The following is an 18,525-nucleotide window of genomic DNA, read 5'->3' as shown; positions in this document are numbered from 1 at the left end:
TTCCTTTAGCGTTAATGATACTTGTATATCCCTCTGTACAACTGTCTTGTTGACATAAAAAATATCCAGGGTAAAGCAGTTCAGGTCAGGCTTTGATGGAGTACATCTTGTCAACAATGCTTGCAGCACTCTTCTTCACCAAGGCTGCTGACAGTCCTGAGTGGTGTCCCCCTCTCCTTCCTCCAGAATGTGGGTTCAGGTGTTCACTTGTGGGACTCCTGCACTCCCCCTTCCACACCCAGTGAGCACCCAAGCACTAGCAAATTTTCCTTGAAAGAACTTAAATAATGACCCCATTCTACTTCCAAAAGTCTAACACTTAAATGTCAGGGTCTTATCTGGGATTGCATCAGCTTTTTCCATAGTAATATGTTTCAGTTTTTTTTCCTCCTCTTCTTTATTATATGTGTGTCACTTACATACAGTAAGAAAAAAATTTCAGTTGCATACCCAAAGCTTCTTAAGTCTAAGTGCAAAAATTAGCCACCTGCAGAGTCTTTCATTATGTCACTGGTTTGTAAGCAGATTGCGAAATGGTTGAAAAAGAGTATTTACATATTTGTATCTGATTGACAATACCTGCTCACAAACTGACTCCTACTTATATGGTGTTTAATGTCTTTTTCTTAAAATACGTGTAGAAGCTGCTAATACAGCACGAAGACACTTTCCTGACCATTTTTTGAATTATTAGATTCACCATTATCTGTCAATGTGCAGAAAGACCAACAGTGAAAGATGGTTTTAAACAGACATTTCCTACAGATTACAGATTTTATCAACTTTGTAGAAGCAGTGATTAAATAACTCTGGAGTTAAATAAATCTCAAAAGACTCATAAAAAGCCTAACCATTTTTTTTTTTATATAACGGAGAAGCAGAAATACATTGACAGCACCTTAGATAAAAGTCACTTGCCACTGGAGAATGATTTCACTGCGAGGCATGGGTTGTATAATAAGGCAAACACCACAGTTCTGAAACAACTCCCACCTTTGACTCCAATTTGCTTAAAACAGGCTACTTTCTGTATATGGCTCCTCTGTAATTAAATAATAAGGCCAAATTCTTCTAAAATTCATACCCTGAAACTCTGCCATCCTCAATGAGCACAGAAAGAGTTGCTACAGGAAAAATAAAAAGTGAGGCACCTCTTGTGCAGCCTTCCTTAAGAAACAAGAGCTCTGCATCACAGAGTGTTTCTGTCTGCTGGCTTCATTTAGTCAGAATGCCTTCCTCGATGTTTCTAAAAAATACTTAAGGTCTTGCCCACCAAGTTAAGTTGGAAAAGATTTGTAAGTTTAAAAGGCAAAAAAATAGAAGTGAATCTTTTACATCTCTGGAGCCTTTATAGCTTATTTGAGAGGCTCTTACTACCACCGACACAACTGCAAGCAAGGACACCTCCTGGAAATCGTAGCCATGTTCAAAACTGCATCAGGTTTCCAGGAGCTCTGTGACATTAGATTGGAAAAAAAACCAAATACACTCAGTGTCTCTTAAATTATCATCCTTTGGGCATATTAATCTGGAAGCGAATCTAATATTAAAGAGCAAAAGCGGATGGGTCACAGGCACATGAAAAGGAATAAATACACTTCAAAACAACCTGGAAAATGAGTGTAGTGGGACACTGTGAGGATATCTGGGAGTAAACTAGGTCAAGTTCAACACTTGTCAAAAAAAGAAATAAAACATGCAAAGATAAAATAAGGGGATAGGGAAGCCAAACAGCTGCAGGCACAGCATTAGAGAGTTTGTTTTTTAAACTGATCTCCACAACTCTATTCTGCTATTACTTTTATGTAAGCAATCCAAGCTCTGTAGTTTCTGTCGGAAATGAGTGGGATCCAAATGAGGGGAAATCAGTCTTGGGCAGGATCTTTCTTAATAACAAAGAGTTTGTGAATCACTGATCTATACTATTTCCAGTCTAAAGCAGTTCACAGAACATCTCATTTGGAATTATTCTGCTTTAACGGCCCCAAACTTCGATTCATTGTCTTGGCATTCAAATCCTTGGTGAATATGATATAAACCAGAAATCCCTGGTAAATGAGACTTAAATAGATAGAGACAGTTAAAAGACTTTGTATTTCCATGAGCCATTATATCAAAATGCAAACACATGTACACGTAGCAGCCTTGACCAATTTCACTATGTCAGCGGAACTTAACCACAGCTACAGTAGGTGTCTTGCGGCAACCACATCTCAACTGATTCACAAGAGTGAGAGCCATCTAGTAATGAGATCATCCATCGTCTCAGATGCACTAAAATGAAAGTGAAGGAAACCTGGATCCGACTGGAGGTAAATTGCAAGTCAAAATCAATATATTTCCCAATTTCACTAAATGGTTTGGTATATGACTCATCTACAGGAAACTAAATAGATAGAACACAGATATATATTAATTTGGCTCTTTCTAAGGGAAACTGTACAGTGGTAAATTATAGGTTAATAAGCAAAGGAGTCCGTAGTATCCAGCTGAACAAATAAAATGATTCTTCACTACTGCTTTGCTGAAAGGTCACATAGCAATGAAGGCTCTGATGGTCCCAACCTCCATTAAGGAAATATTAATTCAAGGCAGCTGTTCTCCTTGTACAGTAAGTTTTAGATAGTTCAGTCCTATAACCATTTCCTTTGGTTAGATTTTGGTTTGTAAAATAGTTGAGGTCCAGCAGATAATTGATAATGAGGCAAGTACCATCAGGTACCTGCAGAGAGTGCTGCACTGCCACTGTACAGCTCCAGGAGCAGCCACGGGGCTAATGGACAGGCACTTCATCCTGCACAAGCGGGCTAGCGAGACTTGGTCAGCTAGCAATAACCTGCATTTTAGCATTTCTGCTACACATATTACTCCTCTCTGTCTTCTGTCTTCTTCATTTCATCCAGTTTAAATGTGTGTGCTTCATCATAAATCTACCGCACAAAACTTCAAGCTCAGCTAAGTTGTGTGTAAGAAAGTTCAGGAACCTATGGACAAAAGGATACACTTCATAATCACATTAAGGTGGTGACTGTGAATATCACAAAGTCTCTCTTTCCCCCACCTCCCACCTCCTCAGGAGAAAGCCAAAGCACTCTACAGAGCTTTGTAGTTTAAAGAGGAGTTGGCCTTCAATTATCATAAATGCAAAATGACTACCTTTTCAAAATAAAAATTTAGGAGAGTTCTATGCTACTTTCATTAAGAGCTGCAAAATATCCACCTCAGAGTGGACTTTGAAAGAAAATGTATGCACTGGCGTTGATGCTGCCAGCTTCTAGCGTGGGAGTTGTATGAGAATGAAAGATTTTTTTTGTCAGCAATGATAAAACAATTCAGATAACGTGTCACTCAAATTCTCAGCTTTTGAAGAAAGAAAAACTACGATTATATGTACAGAGCACACTCTCTCTCTCTCTTTTTTAGTAAACAAAGAAGCAAATATTTTTCATGAACACCTTATAGTATTTGGAAAAAAAAACCCAAAACCACAAAAAAGCCCCATTTGTACTGGTAAAATGGAAACCTGAATATTTCAGGTCTGGAAAAAATGTTGCTGGTTTTCCTAATGAAACCAAAACCATTCAATTGAAATCCAGACATGCACTGAAGTGTGAAGCCACCTATGGATTAGGAAGCAGGAAGTAGAGTGTTATCCTGTGTAGCACAGGAAAACAAAGAAATGTGGGGCATCCAAATTAAATATCAGGGGAAACCTAGGGAGGCAGAACATGACTGCCTACGCTAGGATGAACTCTGGAAGAAAGGCAACGTAACAATATTAAGGTGGCTAAACAAGTCCTAGGATCTAGAGACCACAGACAGAATTCTTTATCTCACCCTTATGTTAAAGAGTCCCACAGGTCAACAGATGTACAGCTATAAATGAAAAGGTGAAACTACCGTAATGTCATACTTTGACCTCGCAGCTCAGTTATGCTTTGCTTTGGGCCAATTCTCCACAACAGCTTAAGTCTGGATCCCAAATCAAATCATCATATTCCCAGAACACATGGAGTTCAAGGCAGCTTCTCCAGTTGAAAAGTTATGGGGTCAGTTCTGCGCAGACTTCCCATAACTGTTCACGAAGACAAATATATATGCACGCTAGAGGGAACAGAGCCCTTCGTTATTTGTAAAGGGTCATGCTGCAGTTTGTCAGCAAATCAAGTACTGTTAAGGAAAGGGAGATTAAGATTAGGCTGTCCACCTAAAGGTATGGGACTTGGCAGAAGCTGGTGTAGCAGTTTGCATGTATGTAACGGCTGAAAATGCATTTAAGATCCTCATGTGTGGTTAAAAACTCTCACCTGCTTGACTTCAGCCTGTAGGTGCCGGAGCTGTAGGCACTGCTCTAACCTCTTGTGAGTTTGGTCAGCATTAAGCTCCAGCTCATGCTGTTTCTCATGAAGGAATTCCAGCAGTTCTTGAACCTGTGTTGCAAGATCAATGTCTTTTTCACAGATCAGCTCAATGCCTGCAACATGCAGAGAAAGAGATCATTGCACTTATTTGAAATTCCAGCTGTTGCAGAAATGTAAGCTTTAAAATTTTGCCAGCTAACACAGTGATTTGCAGCTGAGTAATTCTTTCTCACTAAACTGTCTCACAGGTGATATTTGGCTTTCCCAGTTTCCCATTCTGCATCGCATCACCAAATTTTTCTACAAGGTAGTGTTTCTCTGGTGATCGTTGCTCATCTCACCCATCAGCATCTGGCTAGTAGGACATGGTTTAACCACAGCCTTGCTCAAAAACTTGCATGAACACTGAATAATAAAAAAAAGATAGAAACTCCCTCCTTTTCTTACAGTAATTAATTAACTTATGCTTTAGAAATACATGTGGAAAAGAACTTTGAAGGAAAAAAAGACGAGGAAGAAAATAGAAAAGCAAAATAAAGGAAGTAAACTCTAGTCACCAGATCTATAGCAGTGCTACAAGTGCATGGAACTCCACAGTGCAAGCTCTTCTGCAATCTGGGCACTTTAGAGGATCATTAACAGCAATTTAGTTTAAACCAACATATAGTTCAATTCAGAATAATTCCACAGACTGACTTCTGATCCTCACATACTAGAGAGAAAAAATGGCTCAGTATCACATCCCCCATCCCTTGCAACCTGCATGAAACTGATAAACTTTTGAATGACCTGGTCTGATTTCATAGCTGACCTGACTTGATCATGAGGTTGAAATAGAGACCTCCAGAGTCCCTTTCTGTCTCCTGAATTTTCTTATGACCCTACAAGCCTTGTGCGTAGTGGTTACATGAAGTACAATGCAGAGTTTCACATCTTCCTTCTTTATTATACTGGTGCAATAGCATTGGCTGGGTACGTTACCAGTGTAATTGTGAAAGTTTGGCCTGGAGGAAATATGATGTCATCCCATGTTACTGTAATCCCTGTTATTACAAATTAATAAAGACCTGACTCTTCCCTTATTGAGGTCTACTGGAATTTTGCCATTGGCCTCAACACAGGGAGGATCAGGAACCTAATATAAAAATAATCAGATTGCAGTAATGCTGGGAAAACACACTTTTCTCCAAAGCCATTTGATTTCATGGAATAATAGGACATTAAAAAAGAAATGTGTTAATTAGAAACTGCTGTACAAAAGGCTTGGATGCTATTTTTAAAACCCATTTAGAAAGATGCCTTTTCTTCCCCCTTTATCCTCCTCAGAGACTTGTGACTTTCACTCTCACAGCGATAACTACAGAGGACAGTACACAAAATAAATATGACCTTACAATTGACCCTATCCCCTTTTTCCTGGTTTCTGGTTTTATCAAAAAAAGCATGTGGGAATGCAAGTGATTGGCTTATTCCCTTTCCCAGCCAAAACAAAACAGTTTCTTCATTACCAAATAAAGTGGAATGGCCCCTGGCTTCCCATTAGAACTGGAAATTTAATATATGTTTCTATTCTTGGGAGTGAAGCTTCTTTCAATTGCCAGACACCAGGCATTGTTGCTACAATTAGCCTGCATATGGTTCTGTATCCTCAGGACATGATGGCTTTTTGTATGCTTGATTTCACCACACCTATTCGATATTACATGCACAGTTTTCCTTCATGCACACTCAGCTGGTACGGTTTTCATTGTGCTAACTCATCAGCAGCAACCAGTGAACTGCCTGGGATGCTATCCAAGGGCAGCCTGCATTCCCTATGATGAATGGTTTGCCCTTTCTTGCTTGTCATATGTCATGCAGATTTATTCTACAGTGCCAGCGCATGCGGTGAGAGCACTTACTCTTCTCAAAGACTGGTTTGCAAAATAGAAAGGCTCGTTTTCAGAATAATTTCATACACATTATCTTTACATTGTGTTTTGATAGATAGAAAAGCATAGCTGATTTTCTGATAAACCAAACTTTTTTTGTTACTTTTTCCTAATGTCTCCACCAGTGCAGTAGATATCAAGTGAAGCATAATGAACTGAAAATGTTTTAAAAAAATATTACAGAAAAGAGTACCAAGCCACACTACCTGGCATCCTACAAAACATACATTAGTTACACCTGAGCTATTTGTAATGTGAGATACTATTCAGTGTAAGGAAGGGGTGTTGCTTTTTAACCTTTATGAAGCTCTTCTGAAATTGCTTTGAACCTGTTCTTTGGCTGAACTATTAAAAGCCTGTGACAGGAAAGTTTAGTTTCCTCTTCTTTGCAATATAAACTATAGTTATGACTTACTATAAGTGACATCACAAACAAAATGAAATGGGTGTGCACTTCCCTTTTAAGCAATGTAACACTGGGAAAAGACATGAATGATGTTAGCTTAAGAACCAGGAAACAAAAGGGCTTTGAATGTTCCACAAAAGAGGTAGGGATTGCATAAGTTTTCCCAGCATTAGCTTTGCAGTGTATTTCAGGCTTGGCTCAGACAATTTGTTTCTAAGACATAAAAAGCTCTGTAAACCATGAGTGACTCCTAACTGTGGTGTCTATTATGACAATGATACTGACAATGCAAGTGGACTTTAGTAATCTAATAAATTTGTGCAATCAATTAATTACCTATTAGAGTGTAACCACTTTTAGTACCTAGAAGCATAACGACTAATGTTATGTGTGTATACGTGTGTATGCTAATGAATTACATGAATGTGTCGTCACTACAGCGTGGATCGAGGTGTTAAATCACTGCTGAATTATGATCCTAAACTTTCCATAGGAAATGGATTTATCAGAAATGTCCAAGCTGCCACTTTTGGAAACACCAGGCTCTTTCAATATATTAAGTTAGACACTCAAACATCAATATCAATTTTTGAGAATACTTGCCCATATATTTAGCTTTGTGATCAGCAGTAGAGCTACAAACTGTAAAAATAGAAGATAAGTTCATTAAAATAAAAAGTGCTGGCTCATTAAAAAGTCCAGTGTTCTTGAGAATACTTTTATAATATTCTCTAAATGCAAATACATTTCCTGAAGGACACAGATTTTAGTGAGACATGAAGACAATTTGAAAGTACCACAAAAATTCAGAAAACACGACCTGACTTCCAGCTCTTAACACATCCCCTAATAGACACAAACATTTATTTGAAGAAGAACTGTTCTGATGATGAAAGCAGGCTAATCTAAACCAGGCTCACCTACATGCTGGAGTAGTGGAACAAATCATGGGAACATAACTCTGAGCTGTACAGAGCTTTGGAAATACTGGACTTGCATAGATGCTTCCCATGCACTGATGCTCTGAATGTCTGCACAGTCTGATAGGGTGCATCACAGGAGCACTGGATTTATTGTACCAAACAGGGGTTTCCAGACACTTCACAGCCTGGTAAGAATCACTGCTCCAAATCTGCATTGGACATGCAAAAACGTTCTTTCTTTGCCCGCACAAGATTTCCAAGTGAAAAAGGCATCATGCATGGAAAAACTTGGATGTAATCTTATCTGACAGACTTACTACCTTAAAGATCTCCAAGCCAAACACTAGAACAATCAAAATTGAATCAGTTTCCTGTGTCACATGAAAAAAGGAATAAAGGTCAAACAAAATTATAGGGAAAGGAAGAAACTTGGCCAATTAAGAGTGCCTGGTTAGGTAGAATGTGCCTGAAAAAATCATAATTTTTCTGCTTTTATCGTCTGTGGCTACAGCTGTATTTTGATTGCAGCAGTGGTGACACTGTACAATAGGAAGCAGCAATAGCAGCTGATTTCCCAGAACCCCTGCAAGTTCACATCTCTGGCAGTAAGAATAATCATCCCTTAAGTTATGTACTGAATGATCATGATATAGGATTCAGGAAGAGGGAGTAAAATTAAATGAATCTTTTATGGATTATAACTGTCCTTTATTGAAATAAGAAACAGTAGGCTCCCCAGAGCAATCTCTCTCCCTTATTTTGCCATTCTCCCAGCATTTAGCATTCCGTGCATGGCAGACATGACCATTACCTTTGATTAACTACAGTTACTCTACGTCCCCATGAGGCTTCTGCTTCCTTGCCTTTGGGAGCAATGGATTTTTATTGGGGAGGTTTCATAGAAAGTGATCTTAGATAATCTTATAAAAACATTTTAAAAGTCACTTCATTTAGCTGCTAATCTTTTGTCTGCAATCCAAAAGAAGTTGTTTCTAACTTCTTGACAAACATAGCTTTATTTTTTTTTCTCCATAAAAATCAGTCACTTGAGACTCCTGACTGGGCTCTGTTCTGGATCACCTTCTCTACCTCCCATGAATTCCTACTCATATTAAGATTCTTCTAGGATGAAAAAACAATGAAAAAATTAAAAACAACAAAAAAAGAAGCATCTTAACTTAGGTATTAGAACAAGTTTTTTTATCCCAGAAAGCAAGGGAGCTGAAGCACAGGACCAGACACAGGGTGGGCAGATCTCAGAAGCTCACATACGTGGTTCACACAATGCACTGGATTGTCTAGTTCACAACATACTCTCATAACAGTCCTTAAGCCTCTGTTGCGTGCAGCTTGCCAAGTCAGGCTGAATACTGCCAGATTATTTTTTTTTTAAAGTGGGTGCCTAGAGGTAAAGTGTTTGCCAAAGAATAAAACCATAAAAATCCTTTTTACTTTGTGAGGGAAGGAACAGGAATTGTTCTTGCTTTGCACTCCTTCCAGATATTTAAGAAAGTTAAAACACTTCACAAGTAACATTCACGTCTGGACTTTATGCAGTAAATGACTTTATGATTAATCTGGATTATGTTATTCCTTTTCCAAATGCAAAATGCAAGGATATAAAAATCCTGATTCACAGGAAGTCCTAGAAATAGGATCCTACTGCTGAGAAGCAGAGTAAAAGTATCAGACAGACTCCCTGTCAACGTGAATCAAGTCTGTCATTTAAGAGCACATGCTGAAGGTGGTTTTTTTTACACCCACAGAGTAAAAGTATCAGACAGACTCCCTGTCAACATGATTCAAGTCTGTCATTTAAGAGCACATGCCACAGGTTTTTTTTACACCTACGTTGCTACCTTTAACTTTCAAGCGTGCACTGAAAAGGAAAATTCCAGTATGGTTTATCAAATTCCTTTTTAATATAATATAATTAAAATTAGAGCTGGCTGGAAACAAGAGTTCCATTTCATTATTAGTTTCAAGGCTCTCTATTTGGATTCTTGGCTCTTGGATAACTAGCTTATTTCTCCCTTCGCCTCTCTTTCTTTCCTCTTGGGTGTGTCTGCACCCTGAAATGTGACACAGGGAAAAGGAACTCAAGTCTGCAGAGACTGAAGCCAGCACATCTGCTCAGTTTGCCTCTCAATAAAGTCTAGTTGCAGAAAGGTTAACAAGCTTAGGAGTCTAGAATGGCTAGACTTCATCCAGACCTGAGGTTTCGCTGGCCAGATCAAGTATCTGTAACTCATGACTTGCTGCAGTGCTTGTTTCTGAGTTGGCACGAGGACAAAGATGTACCAGTACAATTTGTCTTTCCCCTCTCCTCTCCATCCACTTTGGAATTGATCACAAACTCCATCCTGCAGTTGTGAAATTTTCTGAATGAAACTTGAAAGTCAGCTTTATTTCTTCAATGAGTTTCAGTCTCCAAGAAACAGCATTTTCTGACATATAATCCTGAATGAAAGAATTCTCAAAATTTGTGGAATAGTGCTGGGAGTGGAGAGACAGGTATTGCCCATACTTATTTATGTTAAAAGCTGATGTATTTGCTATGTATTGGGCTATTTTTGCTTGATATTAATTTCTGGGGTTTCTAGATTTTCTTGGTTTGTTTGGGGTTTTTTGTTTTTTTTGCTTTTTTTTTTTTTCATGTAAAAGAGAGATCAAATTGTTCTGCTCACCTGAAGCCTGGACCTCCATGATATACTGGTGTAAGTCTTGCCCTTGCTGGATGACTTCAAAGGTCATGTTGTTCATGGCCAACTTCCGTTCCGTGTGACGCTGCAAACGCTGCTCAGCCAGAGTGAGGTCTTCAGTATTAAAATCATTCATTTGTCTCAGCAGATCTTCATTCCAGGCATCCAACTCTGCTGTAACCTTCATGGGCAGAAGACAGACGCTGTATTCACTCAAGATCAATGAAAATTCTTACTCTCTAACTGTGTTTGAGTCACAAAAGTACTTCACATTTTGAATATGATCCAGAAACCCCCAAACTACAGCCTACTCTGGATCATGCCCACTCAATGGACAGGCTTAACATTTTGCTTAGGTGAGGATCCATGAAAAGATTATTGGTCCAACAAGAAATCTGACACGTTAATTTTCCCTTACACATTCCAAAGGACACTGGAAGAGAAGACCCACATTATTCACATGGATGGTAGAGATAATGTTTCTGAATAAATTAAAATTTAAATGAAGTAATTCTTACAGAATTGAAAAACAATTTGCAACACCTGTGACCACAAAAATCCCCAAATCAGCTGAACATTTCTAAAAACATTTTGCAATGCACCGTATGTAACATATTACAGATGGAAATATTATTTATTCTATCTTCATAGAATTCAAATTATAAGCTGCTTCCATTAAGCCCTAAAACAGGGATAACTAATACATTTTCAGAATTATTATTATTGATACAATGTATTGTGAAGAGTATCTACCTACTGTTCACAGAAAATGCATCACAAGACTAGATATTTTATTATGAATTTGTGAGTTAACTCCCACAGCATTGACTGCAGTTGTACAATGAGTCCTACGCTGTGCTTTCAGGAACTTACAGTCTTTTTTAAGGGTCTGTGTTGTCTTCAGTGGACATGGGAACAGGCCCTGTATAACTTTTTTCTCCTGTGAATCTGAAAGCTTTTACACTGGGAAATTAATATAAATAATTCACTTTTAGAGATGGGGAAAGCACAGCACAGAAACATCACACTCTAGGCTAGGTGAATCATCAGTAGGATGACAAATGGCACCTGGCTCTAACCAAAGACCTTTATTACCTGCCAATAACTCATGGGAACATGCAAAATCTTTTGTTGGTGATTTTAGCACTCTGCTTACTGTATCTTCTTCATTTTACATATTAGCCCACAAGTAGCCAACCAGTATCAAAAGACCATCTCTGGTTTTGCCTGTTCAATTAAAGCAAGTTCTAGCCCCCACACAAATAGCACAGTTTCACCTCAACTTAGATTCTGCTACTACACACAAAAAATAGGGAACATGCTAGTGACAATGAATGAGGGAGGGGGGACAAGGGAAACAGAAATAATGCATATAGGCTAGTACTGTGCAGAATACAATTTTTAAAAGTAATTGAATAATTATTAAATAAATGCCTTAATTCTGTTTCATAGGTCAATTCCTCATAACTAGAGTCAGGAGAGCTAAAACTAGGTATCTAAATTCACACTTGTGCACAATATGATGTAAAGTTCTCTGTTTCTCACTACAAGTGTTCTTCAGGGCCTGTGTGCAGTGAGGTGCACAACTTCCCAAGTAGCCAAGATTAAAAATTTTCCATTCAGTTTTCTTTCCAGAAAGCAGACATTATATCCAACACAGGCACAGGAAGGCAACCTAAGCAGAACCTCTCAGCCCTTCTCACATTAGCATGGACGGGAGTACACAGTTTTGCAGTAGAAGGGAAGGCATAAGCAGTTTTTAGGCTCTTTTTGGAGAGAAGCAGAAAAGCAGATTTACTCAACCAAGAACCTGGCACCTCAGCTGCAGGTTGAAAGACAGAGTGTGGACACCCTGGGGGGCTTCTATTTTCTTCAGCTTGTTCCATTGTCCATTCCACTCAATTACCTTTAAATAATAGCTACCTCTACGGTCTCTTTGGCCACATTCCTGATTCCAACAGCCTCTGATTCATTCACACATCGAGCTGGAGTTCCTGAACTGTGGAGACTTATTGTCAGATTTAAAAGTTATGGAGAAATGGTCAAAGCAGATGCTGGAGAAAGATTTTACTAGATACATTTACACTTAGAGACAGATCCACAGCTAACAGCAATCAGAACTGAGGTGGTCTTGACTTTGTTTCAAACTACAAACAGTGGAAGGAATTCACAGTAAGCACAGGTTCTTATAGTCATGAAAATCACACTTAAAGTTCAATGCAAAGCCCTTTCTGTTCATAGTAGTTAAGGGAAAGGTACATAATATAAGTGAATTAGAGGAATTTTATTCTTTATGAACTATTAAAATATTGTATGTTTGAATTCATTGCATTGATTGTCAGGCTGGTAAAACATAATAATTTGAAATTATGCAAGGGTTCACAAATAATTTCCACCCAAGCACAACAAAATGGCTGTTCTTGACTCTACTGCATTTTGCACCTTAGACCTGTGTCCAAGTCAGGTCTCTAGCAGAGAAGCATCCATCAATACTCAAGAGAAGTATTACCTCCCTAGGCAACCAGTGCTCCTGATGCTCACGTTGGCAGCATGTTTTCACCAGGCTTCCCACACAGGAGGAGCTTCACCTAAATATCTACCTGTCCTATTAGTCGTTGCAAGGCACTGAAGAGTTCGTGCTCCGTTATCCACACTCCCCAGTTCAAATCAGTGGTTCCAATTAAAGAGGAAAGGACAGCACAGGCAGTCAGGATATGAGCTGATAAGCAACATGGGATGCAAGGTCAGCCCACAGTGCTCCATTTCACATAGCCAGGATGGGGAACAGGGGTCAAGACTGCAACTGAGTGGCTCTGGACAGTTGGGCAGGTCCAGCAGGGCTTGTTAGCCAAGTATCAGCTCTGCCAAGGCCATGAGCACAGCCACCAATGGACAGGAGAAGGAAGGAAGGAAGGAAGTTGCCTCCAAGTGGGGCCTGATGAAGAAGCGATAGTCATCCCATGTGCTGGGTGAGGTGAAGAGAGGAAGGAGTCAGGCACAGCGAGAGGCAGAACGTCACTAAATTTATCAGTCAAAACGTGTACAGCAAGGTTGGGTACATTGCTCTGAGTAAATGAGACAAACAGATGGCTAGAAGAGAATCTAAAGCACACAAAGGCAAAGAAGCAATAGAGAGCTGTGATAACAACCCAGGTTTCCTGAATCCCAATCTGGTGCCCTATCCCAGAGACCATGCTGCTTTGCATATCTCATTAAGACATTTCCTTTTCTGTCTGTACAGCCAATGCCTCAAAATCCCAGCAGTTTATATGTACTTCAAACTGGACCATTTGGAAATGGTCCCAGAGTCTGAATTTGAGTCCCTAACTGGTTTGACTTGGGTATAGGAAAAAAGATTTATTTTTCTTCAGGAGGAGGCTGTAATTAGGCAGCTCTATTAACTATAGATGTATATTTTTCATGTGTAAAAAAGGACCTTGGATGCTTTCACAGATTGGGTCAGGCACTGACATGTATGGTGAAACTTGGACCCTATCAGATGAAAGTGTCCTATGTCCTAAGCTGTGGAAAGAGACAATTGCACTAGGCCTGTGTCAGGAATTGTCTCATAAATGAGGCTCACTTGGCCATTAACTTGTTTAATTCCCTTTTGACCCCAAAGAATGGCTGATTAGAGTTTACTCTGTTCATCTGCTAGATATTTTGGTGGGAAGAACTGATAGCGTTTCTTATGTTTATTCACTTTAATTCCCAGTGTTTGTGATTCTAAATAGACCTTAGCATCCCTCATGCCCTGAAAGGAGAAAAGCCCTGCCAGAGGGGAAGCCCTGAGCTCTGCTCTGCTCTGCTGTGGTATGAGAGAAAAATTGTACCAAAGCAGAAGAGTCGTGAGAACAGCAACAGTGGCAGTGCACATGTCTGCATTAGAAAAAGCAGCAGACTTCTCTACCCAGGTGCCAAAAATGTTAGAAGAAAAGCTGCACACAAGCCTCATTGTCAGCCACAGTCCAGTTGACTCTTTGGAAGGAGCCACACTCCTTCCTTGCAGGTTATACAAGGTTGATGACCAAGAAACAGCTCCATATTACTAAAGGAAGGTCAAGTGATCGTAGAGTTATAATATGAAAGAGAAAGACACAACAAAGCTCTTGACTGATAATGAGCCTAGAAAGCACATTTCTTCATTATTCACCTGAAATAGATGCTGTGCAGCCATGATAATGGGATGGGAACTAATGCTGGTAGTGAACCTAATCCAGTATTAAATGAGCTACTTGAGATATGCCTATCAGAGCAGCAGAGACAGTACATAAGTTCACTTTAGCATGTGAGCAAATACTGGGTTTGTGCTGAGCTCCATGCTACTATCACAAGGCTCTAACAGATATATGCACTATGTCAGCCAGGTCTGTGTTTCATGCAGACATAGCAACCACAGTCTAGACCACATACTCTAAGTAGGCATCCTCCTATAGCAGGAATTTAGTATACCCAAATTCCCAATACTGCTGCTTCCTGGATTTATCATGTTGCAACACCAGCAGATAACATGCCTGAAGGGAGAGAGACGTTAATCTTCAATCCTGGAGAAAGAGGAGAGGTATAGAGAAGAGGTACACAGGTGAAAAGTAACACCAGTAATAACAACAGTAGTAGTCTAGACATCTCATGCCTACATTACAGCCTGCTTGTGAATTAGGCCAAAGAGCCTACCCAAGCTGCAGCAGCTGCTGTGGAGACAAATGGACATTTGCATTAATTTCATATCTAAATTCTAAGTATCCTTTCTTTGATGCTGCTGCTGAGATTTTCTACAAAATGGTGCTGCTGAGCCTTGAATGCTGCTTACTTGGCCTAAATTCAGTGTTTGATACCTAAAGTCATCTTGTTTAATGCCAACCAGAAAATTTTGTTTACCAATTGAAGGAGGTGGAAAGGGGAAATAAAGAAACAAGCAAAAAAAATGTTAAGTGGTAAGTGAATCACATAGGAGCTGATATTTTGAAGTATGGGGTGGGGAAGGGCATTTGAGGAGGAGGGAAAGAAAGTTCTGTCCTGGGTGCAGAAGCTATCAACACAAAAAGAGTGGGCTCATTAAAGGGATCTGAAAAAGAGTAAAGATGCTGGGGAAGAACAAGCAAATATAGGAGGCAGGATGCAAGAGAAATGATGGTGCAAATAGGAGAGGGAGGAAAGGTGAGAAGAGTAGGTAGAGCATGGGGATGAGGCAGGACAGGAGGAACAGTCACACAGGCACAGGGCAGATCTGTGCAGAGCTCAGAATCAAGAACAGAGAATATCTACTTCAAGAGAAAAATAAGTGGGAGCCATACATCTGGGATAAACAGAGAGTGAAGGTGGATGAGATTAAGAGGTCAGACATGATGGGGTTATAATGGAGTAGGGGAGACCAGATCTCTAAGGCCCACACTAGAGACTGGGCACCAGAGATGCCAGGGCAACAGCACTCAGCTCTGCTTCAGCGTTCAGAGGAGGAGGGAAGAGCAGAGGACTGGATGTGACACTGTAGGTGGATCTATGAGCAGAGTAATACTGAAGGTACATGGTAGAGGAGATGTAGGTAGGAAAGGGTGAATGAAACTGTCACTTCTACAGATCATGTAAGCAGAAAGTTTGCTGATCCTCATTCTCAGGCCTCAGTTTGGGCTGACAATACTGTCACCCAATTTTTTGACAACAGACAGACATACCACACTGCCTTAGTGGAGACCTGGGCCACTGAAGTATGAAAAGGCTGTCACAGTGATGATTGTGCTTCGGTGCTTTTGGTTCCTGAATGCCCAGAATATCAAGCGAAACAATGGAATTCAGCTCCAAGAGATAGGGTGCCTAGGACAGCTTAGTGCTCACCTTCTCTTAAAAGGATGTGCAGTTTGAAAACTAAGTACATATGGAAAAGAAAAGCAAAAGCTCACGGAGCATGAGACATTGTAGGATTCTAAAAAAACTGAAAGAGGGTAGGTCTAAACTGAATGAGGGGAGGTTTAGATTAGATATTAGGAAGAAATTCTTTCCTGTGAGGGTGGTCAGACACTGGAACAAGTTGCCCAAGGAAGTTGGGGGTGTCCCCTCCCTGGAAGTGTTTAAGGCCAGGTTGGATGAGGCTTTGAGCAACCTGGTCTAGTGGAAGGGGGGTTGGAACTAGATGATCTTTAAGGTACCTTTCAACCCAAGCCATTCTATGATTCTATGATTCCAGCTTATGAAGAGAAGGTGCTGAAATTTTTCTTACTGTTCCCTTTGTTTCAAAAGTATCTCAAGATCTCTGTAACTCTTATTTCTAATAAAGAAGCTCATATCTGAGTGTCAGCTATAAGTCAGTGAGAAGCTATGAAACATCTTGTACCTTCACACAGGCAGCTAATTCACTTGAAAGACTCTGCTAAACCTCAAATGGGAAACTCAAGTGAGTTGTAAATAACAGTGAAGTAAGCTACTGTCTAAATTCTGGCTCCTGTTCCCTTCTAAACTCATGCTCAGGGATGGATGCAAACAGCCAGAAGTACCAGCAAGTGAAATAAAGGCTGAAAAATTTAATTAGCAGGTGAAATGAAGCCAAAGAGATTGAATGGTGGAAAATTAGATATTCTGCAGGTGAAGATTTTAGTGATCATGGGGCTTTTTGAAAGATAACAAACAGCATACAAGATCAAATTTATACTGCATGGTGGGAACACACATAATTCCTTTCAGGACTATGTCTTGGCCTAGGAACCACATTGCTCCAAGACCCCAGTGTACAGGCTCTGTCTAGCATGGCACAGATCCATGTACATTGCAGGAAACAAAACAACACACACAACGGAAGGAGCTGAGCTGCTCTGGGAAAGGGAGAGGGAAGTTTCTTTGGAGGTAATCAAGAACTGCTCCCTGAGAGGTATTGGCTGAGATAATTCCTGTTCTCAGTTCAGAGTGTTATAGAGCCCTATAAGTGAATTTGATCGTCCCTCTACAAAAGATATAAAGAAAAAAAAATATGTAGAAAGACTCTGAATGGCAGTAATTTTGTTAGGGTTTTCAACTCAGTGCATTTTGCCATTCATTTCTTATGCATTTACTCAGCATTTTACTATATATTAGTATTCATTCAACTAATGGTTAATAAGCCTTTAAATGACTATTTCTGAAACAAAGGACAAAGTACACTTGACAGATTTTACGGAGGATATAACTCTGGTATAAGACTGTGCTTTATATGTATAATGTGCTCAGTGTGGTGCCAGCACTGCCTCCAATGTCTGCCAGCTATTGTCCCTTGAGTCTTACACCCTATTTCCTTGCAGTGGATCACCTACCACATTCACATTGCATGAAATCTCCCAAGTTACTTGTCTGGGTGCATGAACACAGCTGAAGTCTGCATCATATAGAAAGCCCAACCATATAATCCTAATGATTCTGTCTTGTCTTGAAATGCACAACAACTTGGTAAAGGAATAAAACATATCAGGCATCAAAGTTAGACACGTTTCCTAAATAAAGAATGGGTTGTCATTTTATGGTTTTAAAACCTAAGGCAGAATAGCCTCCCATAGGGATAGTTAGGTTCTCTCGTGTTTCTGTTATGCCTGTTTCCAAGTGGTGTCATAGTTTGGATTTCATACTTTACCCCAAGAATCCAGAGTGTAAATATCAGTCAATATAATGAGATTAAGACAAGAAAGAACAGGCAGCACATGCTATGTGTCTGTGGGTTCGTATCTGAATTCATATCTGCCAAACCTGCCTTGACTCAAGTACAACACAAAAGCTGCCTGTGCAGCTTAGAAGTCCTAAATGAATGCAGCTGGACTGCCTTGCCAAAAAAGAAAAAAAAAAAGAAAAAAAAAAAGAGAAGCCACCTGCCTTTTATGTAAAATACTTTTCCTGAATACAAAATGCAACAATAGTTGGCAGATTGAAGTACAAGAAAAGGTCCAATCATGTCTAAATAGATCGAAGTAACTGCTTGTGCAGTAATCATTAATTCTGAAGTTTGTCTGGACTCCAAACCTCTGTCAAGAAGAGGAGATTACAGAAAGCCTCAAAAACTAGGGGGGCTACAAAGCAAATGGGTACAGTGTAAGTAAAGGAAGGAGTCCCAAAGGAAAGGGTTATGTGGTCTATAGCATGGATTTCATTATCTTTGGAGAACAGTAAAAGCAGGAAAGCTTCCAAAGAACAAATGACAGTCAGACACTTTCTAAATAAAACTCAATTGCCATACATGAATTTAAAAAA

The 18,525-nt window shown here is 39.7% G+C and overlaps 1 protein-coding gene across 1 annotated transcript in view; it reads right to left on the bottom strand.

The window, feature by feature from the left end:
* The window catches only part of LOC104532856 (kalirin-like), a gene marked incomplete at its 3' end in the record, with an annotated part of 249,515 nt that overhangs the window by 71,817 nt on the left and 159,173 nt on the right, over window positions 1–18,525 (bottom strand). The window contains 2 exon segments of the mRNA XM_029087516.1: window positions 4,308–4,474; window positions 10,309–10,504. Coding sequence (XP_028943349.1) covers window positions 4,308–4,474; window positions 10,309–10,504 — 363 coding nt within the window.

This window comes from Antrostomus carolinensis, unplaced genomic scaffold (genome assembly GCF_000700745.2).
Source record: "Antrostomus carolinensis isolate BGI_N321 unplaced genomic scaffold, ASM70074v2 scaffold1801, whole genome shotgun sequence".
Taxonomy (NCBI): domain Eukaryota; kingdom Metazoa; phylum Chordata; class Aves; order Caprimulgiformes; family Caprimulgidae; genus Antrostomus; species Antrostomus carolinensis.
This window is presented reverse-complemented; position numbering and strand designations above follow the sequence as displayed.